General features: G+C 46.5%; 1 protein-coding gene across 1 annotated transcript in view; it reads left to right on the top strand.

The window, feature by feature from the left end:
- The first annotated feature begins 325 nt into the window (after positions 1-325).
- The window catches only part of slc35g1 (solute carrier family 35 member G1), a 34,219-nt gene continuing 26,112 nt past the window's right edge, over positions 326-8,432 (top strand). Inside the window, exon 1 of the mRNA XM_055646598.1 lies at positions 326-745. Within this exon, the coding sequence (XP_055502573.1) occupies positions 352-745 (394 nt within the window). The 5' untranslated portion in view covers positions 326-351. The remainder of the gene's footprint in view (positions 746-8,432) is intronic.

Below are 8,432 nucleotides of genomic sequence, written 5' to 3'. Positions count from 1 at the left end.
ACTGTTTCTTAAACGTTGGGATAGACCCAGCCTCGACTACCTCCTCTGGCAGCTTGTTCCATACACCCACCACCCTCTATTGAAGGGGGTTGGGGGGGATGGGGAGATGAGTTGTTTGGCAACAACTGTCGGGGATTTGTGGCGAAATAAAAATTGTTGTGGGTTTTTAAAAAAAAAGATGTGGATGTGCCCAAGAATGAACTTGCAGATGAGTTGGTGAAAATGCAACAGGGAAGTCCCACTAAACCTGCAACAAGTCGCAGTCAAACAGTCCCATTACATTAGGACGAGGAGTAAAGGGAGCAGAGGCTGGATGTATGTATGTATGAGCCTCTTGAGTTGGCCCTTGTGATGAAGCAGCCTCTGGGGGTGGCGATGCAACCAGAAGGCACTTTGCTACAAAGCACCGCCCCCAAGTTGCCTTGGCCCGGACACACGGGCGAGTGCAGCCAGCCAGCCAGCCAGCAGCAGGGCAGCAGTGGCAGTGTGAAGCAAGCCGGGCTGCTTTCATTCACCATGAGTGCACGCTTTGAGCCGGGGGACGACCTCCTCGCCTTGACTGTGGAGACTGAGCGTGATCGTGAGCCGCGAGTGGACCAGGCTGAGGTGGGACAGCAGGGCAGCGGGGAGTCGCCAGCGAGTCGCGGCTACACTGGGATGCAGCGAGCAGCCAACACACGCTTCAACCTCGCGTCCTGCTGCCGCTCTGACAAAGTGGCAAACGACCCAAGTGACCCGCTGCCAGGTAACTCGCCCCAATACTCTATTATACTGTGGTTTATGTGTCTGCACTGGAGTGTCTGCACAGTGAAACTTCTCATGGTGGAAGAGAACTTTTAGTTTCTACAATGACTAAGCAAACAGCACATGGCTGAGTCATGAGGTTTGTGGGATTAAGTTACTTCCCAAAGTGTGTATTCCTTTCATCAACAAGTTCTTTGTATGTCAGAGTTGGATTCAAATGGAGTCTGTCGTATTTTTCCTCTTGGCAATTCCTTTCATGGTGATTTATACTGGAGTTGGGGAGACGCAAAATACTGAAAATAATCTTTTAAAAATAACGTATTGTATGTAGGGTCTCTTAAAGTAGAGTCATACGGTATGGACACAGGCCCTTTGGCCCAATTTGATCACGCCTACCAGGATACCCCATCTACCCTAGTCCTACCTGCTCATGTTTGGCCCATATCCCTCTCAACATTTCCTATCCGTGTACCTGTACAAAAGCAGATTAAATATTGAAATAGTGAACAGCAGATGTTGGTTTATACAAATGTCGTTTATAGTTTCACTTTTTCTGGCAGCTATCTCCATATACCCACCACCATCTGTGTTAAATAGTTGCCCCTTCACTTCCCTATTATTTTTTTTGCCCTCTCACAGAGCCTATTTCCTCTGGTTCTTGACTCCCGCTTGGAGTGCATACTGTCGTTGTGTCCTTGGGCAAGACACTTCACCCACCTTTGCCTGTAATGGAATGTTACGGTGGCAGGCGCGGGCACACCGCGACGCCCTGTGTCTCCCTTTCAAGGGAGATGCTAAAAATGCATTTCGTTGTCTCTGTACTGTACACTGACAATGACAATAAATTGAATCATTTCATTTCATTTCATTTCAAGAACCAGATCTATCTATTTCCCACATGACCATATATACCTCTGGATGAGGTCACCCCCCCCCCCCCCTCCAATGAATACAGTCCTCGCTTGCCCAACCTCTTCCTGTCTTTCAGCCCCTCTGTCAACATCCTCGTAAATCTTCTCTGCATCCTTTCCCGCTTCACAATATTACAAGCAGGGTGGCCAAAACTGAACACAGTACTGCAAATGTGACCTCACCAACATCCTGTAGAACTGTAACACAACATCCTGATTTCTATAGTCAATACCCTAATGATGAAGGCCAATGTACCGAAAGCCTTCTTGATCACCCTATATCTACCTTTGATACAACTTTCAAGGAATTGTGTATCAGCACTCCTAGATTCCACTTCTCTATAGGGTGATTTCACTAAAGGTCACTGGCATTATTAACTTACTTTTGATAAATTCAGCGAGCAAACGCGATAATTCCCGATATTTTGGACCTGTAAATATCCACGGCAAATGTCGGCTGTTCATTTCCACCGGTTTGGCACCTTCAGTTCCCTCTTGAATTTACCTTACTTGCTATCTTTTTTTTCTCCTGTAAATCTAGGTAGCTGTGCCTCACGGTCACCCCGACTGGCACAGTAAATTGCAGCTCACAACCTCGCCGTTTTCTATGTTTTTAACGGGTGGGAAAATGCGTTTTTTCCCATCCACTAACATGTACCGAACCCTCGAGTGTCCTCCACTTGAGAATTTTGGTCACGTGGGTGCGGATCTACGCTCCAGTGACCTTTAGTGAAATCACCCTATAGCATGCCCCAGGGCCCTGCCATTCACTGTGTAGGTCTTGCCTGGGTTTGGCTTTGCAGAATGCAACACTCCTCACTTATCTGCATTAAACTCCATTAAGTATATGCTCGGCTCACTTGCCCAACTGATCATTGTCTCGGAAGGAACTGCAGGTCTGGTTTACACCCAAAGTAGACACAACATGCTGGAGTAACTCAGGCAGCATCTCTGGATCTCGGTACGAAACGTCACCCATTGCTTTTATTCCGAGATGCTGCCTGTCCCACTGAGTTACCCCAGAATTCAATGTCTTGCTGTCATTTTTGATAACCATCGTTGCTACACTCACTTCAGTGTCATCTACAAACTCTGTTCCTGGGGAATTTCCCCAAACTTTTTCGATCGCAACAAATGGAAAATATTGTCATTAGAAAAATAATATATTTCCAATAGTTGTAATGAAATGAGAAGTCTGGAGAGAAAAATTGGATGGCAAGTGAATGAATTGGCCATGCTAACAAAAGTGTGACAAATTGGAGGAACAACACCTCGTGTTTTGCTTGCGCTTGCTTTCCCACTCTCTCCATCCCTCCCCCACCCTAGCTCTCCCACTAGTTTCACTCCTGATTAATTTTACTGATTGTATGCCTCCTTGTCACATTCCCCTCGGCTAACAATGAACGATGAATGAACATTGTCTGCTTTGATCTGTCATTTTCACACCTTACCCGCACACATATCTCCATGTCTACCTCTCCCCTAAAGGGCATGCCCCACTGTACGAGGTAATTCAAGAGCTCTCCCGAGTTAAAAAAAAAATCAAACTCGTGGTAAGCACGTAGAATGTACGTAGCGGGTACGTCGGAGCTCGGGACGTCTCTTAGCGGCTTGTACTCGGGGAAACGCGGTAAGCTCGTGAAGATTTTTCAACATGTTGAAAAATGTCCACGGGAGCCCCGAGTACCTACGAGCGGCTGTTACCGTAATTCTCTGAGTTCGAATCGGGAAAACTCGGGAGAACTCTTGAATTATCTCGTACAGTGGGACAGGCCCTTAACTCTGAAGAAGTCTGAAGAAGAGTTTCGACCTGAAACATCACCCATTCCTTCTCTCCAGAGATGCTGCCTGACCCGCTGAGTTACTCCAGCTTTTTGTGTTTCATCAAAAGTGTGACCGAGGTGTTTTATGTAGAATTACTGCAGATGATGAACAGAAAGAGTTTCGAGTGGGTATTCTGGAGCATGAGATGGGGGTGGTTGAAGGATTGTAGTCAGTGGTGGAATAGGAGAGGCCATTGATTAAGGAGTTCTGTGTTTGAGGCATTGGAGTTTCAGGATTTGGAGTGGGAGTGGGGAGGGTTACAGGGTCGGTAAAGGATGATACGGTAAAGAGTTTTAAATGCAAGGACAAGAATTATATATTTGACTGGCTGATGTACATTAATGTGAACAAAGGCTTCTTTGTTAAGGCAATTATATAAAGTTGCAGTTTTTGCTAAGTGGCCAGGAATTAGATTCAGATTCCAGGAATTATACAGAGACAACGTGTTTGAGTTTTGGAGGGAGGAATGGATAGTTAGCTGGTGAATAATTTGTAATGTGTAGGAAGGAGCTGCAGATGCTTGTTTAAGCCAAAAATAGACACAAACTCAGCGGGTCAGGCGGCATCCCTGGAGAAAAGGAATGGGTGACGTTTCGGGTCGAGACCCTTCTTTAGACTGAGTCAGGGGAAAGGGAAACGAGAGATATAGACGGTGATGTAGAACAAATGAATGAAACTTATGCAAGAAGTCAAGGGGCTGTCCCACTTGGGCGACCTATTTGGCGAGTTTAGAAGAGTTTGAAAAAATGACGTTGAAGACCTTCTTCGACTATGTAGAAGACCTCATTCCACCCCCTTCGACTATGTAGAAGACCAGCTTCCACTAGCTACGACTAGCTTGGGGAAAATTGGACACCGAATAGTGGAGAATGAAGACGACCTCCTTCGATCTCCTTCGACTATGAAGACTATCTACATCTACCTTTGACTATGTTCGACTACCCTCGATTACCTACGACTAACATGCCGACCTACTATGACCTACTTCGACTAAACCTACGAGTAAAATAAAGTATCGTTTTTTTTCCAAGGCGACCTCTTTTTATTTGCGGGCATTTTTCAGCATGTTGAAAAATACGTAGCGACCTAGCTGAGGCATCGAGTACGCGGGGACCACTCTCGAGCATGAAGGAGAGTTAAGAAGACCTCCTACGACCTTGTGTCGACCATGCTGCGAGTATGAGTCGGGGGCAAACTCGCCAGAACTCGCGGATTAAGTCGCCCAAGTAGGACAAGCCATTAACGATGAGGCGGAGAGCAGGAGGAATGACAGAGGGGGAGCAGCGAGAGAGCGCAATGCAGAACTCTCGTCTGAGAGAGGAGGAGAGCTTCTTCAGAGTAGGTATACCTTGAGGAGATTTCACAGTGGAGCAGATAAAATGTGTCGGAAGGCACTGCAGATGCTGGTTTAAACTGGAGATAGACACAAAAGCTGGAGTAACTCAGCAGGGCAGGCAGCATCTCTGGTGAAAAGGAAAGGGCGACTTTTTGGGTCGAGTCCCTTCGTCAGATTGAGAATACCGTCTATATCTCTCTCGTTTCCCTCTCCCCTGGCTCTCAGTCCGAAGAAGGGCCTTGACCCAAAACATCACCTATTCCTTTTCTCCAGAGATGCTGCCTAACTCGCTGAGTTACTCCAAATAATTTGCAATAGTCAATTGTGAAGCTGCTGGATATTTGGCGAGGCAGGGCGGACCAGGTGAAGGTTGCAACCTCCCACCCCTCTCTCCCACTCATCTACGCACTAAGGGCAATGTGCAGCACCTATTTGGGACGCAAGAGGAAACACGAGCATCTGAAGGAAATGCTCATGGGTCACAGAGAACGTGCAAACTCCACGCAGACAGTGCCTGAGGTCAGGATTGAACTTGTGTCTCTGGTGCTGTGAGCCTGTGGCTTTACTAACTGCCTGGACCGACGCTTAAAGTGTAGAAGAGTAGAGCAGCAGTGATGGGTTAAGTTTGAGATTTGAAGGGACAGAGCACTTGAAGGGGGAATGACCGGGTGAGAGGGATAAATAGGGTGGGCAAATAATTAATGTGCATGAGCCCGTGGAATACATTTCCTTTTGACCAAACTTGGTCTGGGGTTTAATAATAATAGAGATGGCGCTGGAGCATGGTGACACTTTGTGTACCAGCCCAGTATCAATCACAATTATTCTACCCGGCAAACCTTGATTCTAAGCGCTGTAACTATATTTCCGCACTCTGTTAATATTCTCTTTAGCAGTGTTTAAGAAGGAACTGCAGATGGGGAGTCTGCATCCTGGCGTCATGAACATTGAATTCTCCCAATTTTGTTAGTCCTTGCTGTCTCCTCCCATCCCCCAGCCTTCGGGCTCCTCCTCCTCCTTTTTCCTTTCTTCTCCCCCCCCCACCCCCCATCAGTCTGAAAAAGGGTTTCGGCCCGAAACGTTGCCTATTTCCTTCGCTCCACAGATGCTGCTGCACCCGCTGAGTTTCTCCAGCATTTTGTGTACCTTCTCTTTAGCAGTACCTGTTACACCTCCATGTGGTGTGATTTGCCAATGGATGGTGTGACTTGCCTGGACAGTAGGCAAGATATATTCAAATATCTATTTCTGTACACGTAACAATTCCAGTTTGCGGTCAAAAGCAGCACCCACGAGAATGGATAAAACAAAGTTTGCTCAGTGATTAGACAAATATTGGCTGTTATCAAACATGCTCTCCCCCCCCCCCCCCCCCCCCGGCAGCAGGTGAGTTGCATGGACTATTCACAATCTGCTACATTTTGGAACACGGTGTACAGTGAAGGTTACATTGTCAAATTGTCCAAGAGTCAGCCCTCGGGTGCCATATTCCACCAGATTGATAAATCCTGTAGCACTGCACTAGCCCAGGATGCATATTCAACAAGAGATTTCTCCCTTCCCCGTCTATTGGCTGGTCCCTTCCTTCAAAGACAGAAACTGCACTAATCCTCAACTGCATTGATGGGCATAAAAAGCTGGAGTAACTCAGCAGGTCAGACAGCATCTCTGGAGAGAAGGAATAGTTCCTATACCTCCTCCCTCGACTGTTTGGGGACCCCGACAGTCCTTTCAGGTTAGGCAGAGGTTCACTTGCACCTCCTCCAACCTCAGCTACTGTATCCGTTGTTTAAGGTGTGGACTGTTATACATCGCGTCAGACCAAACATGGACTGGGCGATCGTTTTGCTGAACACCTTTGCTCAGCCCGCCTGGACCAACCTGATATTCCGGTTGCTGAACACTTTCATTCCCCTCCCCATTCCCACACTGACCTTTCTGTCCTGGGCCTCCTCTAGAGTGAGGCTAATCACAAATTGGAGGAACAGCATCTCATATTTCACTTGGGCAGCTTACAACACAGTGATGTAAATATTGATTTTTCTAACTTAAGTAGCCCTTGCATCCCCTCGCTCTCTGTCCCTCCCCCACCGTACTAGCTTTAGACTTGTCTTGTTGAGTCTCATTGTCTGTAACTTGTTTTCACCTAGAGCACAGGAAACAATGGCCTGTTTCCTTTATCATCGTTACTTTTTTTCATATCGTTCATTCATTTGTTCTGTATCTCTCTGTATTACCATCTATATCTCTCGTTTCCCTTGCCCGTCTCAGTCTGATGAAGTGTCTCGACCCGAAACGTCACCTATTCCTTTTCTCCAGAGATGCAGTCTGACCCGATGGGTTACTCAAGCTTTTTGTGTCTATCTTCGGTTTAAACCAGCATCTGCCATTCCTTCATACACATCATCAACTGCATTGATAGCTTGTCTGCAAAGAGCTGTTGGTCACCTGTGGGAAGGAAATGGAACATAATATTCAGTCCATAGACTTGGGATCAATCTCGGATCATTGCCTTGCATTTAAGGAGCTAGCTTTGCTTGCTGGTGATCAGATGACTGAATCCCACAAATAGCAACACCAGCCTTCATGTACTCTACAGTGGAATATATGCTCCTTCTTTCTTGGCCAACAGCCTCAGAAAGATCATGGATCCACTTAAAATAAACACTGTGGAATACAGTGCCCATAATGTTTGGGACAAAGACCCATCATTTATTTATTTGCCTCTGTACTCCACAATTTGAGATTTGTAATAGAAAAAAATCACATGTGGTTAAAGTGCGCATTGTCAGATTTTATTAAAGGCCATTTGTATACATTTTGGTTTCACCATGTAGAAATTACAGCAGTCCAGTCTTCCCATTTCAGGGCACCATAATGTTTGGGACACAGCAATGTCATGTGAATGAAAGTAGTCATGTTTAGTATTTTGTTGCATAACCTTTGTATGCAATGACTGCTTGAAGTCTGTGATTCATGGACATCACCAGTTGCTGGATGTCTTCTCTGGTGATGCTCTGCCAGGCCTGTATTGCAGCCATTCTTTAGCTTATGCTTGTTTTGGGGCATAAGCTAAAGATAGACATGATATATACCACAATGACATGCAGCAAAATTGTAATACAGTTACTCAATTCTTTTTACACATTGCAATGAATACAATTTCTATTATTTCATTCCACTTCCAAACAAAAATCTGGTTGGATTATTCATTGTATGATCAACCTCGGTGAGATCAAGCGCAGGCTTGGCGATCGCTTCGCACAACACCTCCACTCAGTTAGCAATAACCAACCTGATCTCCCGGTGGCTCAGCACTTCAACTCACCCTCCCATTCCGAATCCGACCTTTCTGTCCTGGGCCTCCTCCATGGCCAGAGTGAGTCCCACCGCAAACTGGAGGAACAGCACCTCATATTTCGCTTGGGTAGTTTACACCCCAGCGGTATGAACATTGACTTCTCCAATTTCAGGTAGTCCTTGCTTTCTCCCTCCTTCCCCTTCCCTTCGCAGATCTCCCACAGCCTACTGTCTCCACCGCTTCCTTTCTCTTTCCGCCCCCCCCCCCCCCCCCCCGATCATATCAGTCTGAAGAAGGGTCTCGACCCGAAACGGCG

Source organism: Leucoraja erinacea, chromosome 15 (assembly GCF_028641065.1).
Source record: "Leucoraja erinacea ecotype New England chromosome 15, Leri_hhj_1, whole genome shotgun sequence".
Taxonomy (NCBI): Eukaryota; Metazoa; Chordata; class Chondrichthyes; order Rajiformes; family Rajidae; genus Leucoraja; species Leucoraja erinaceus.
Note: the sequence above shows the minus strand (reverse complement) of the source record. Positions and strands in the feature narration are given on the sequence as shown.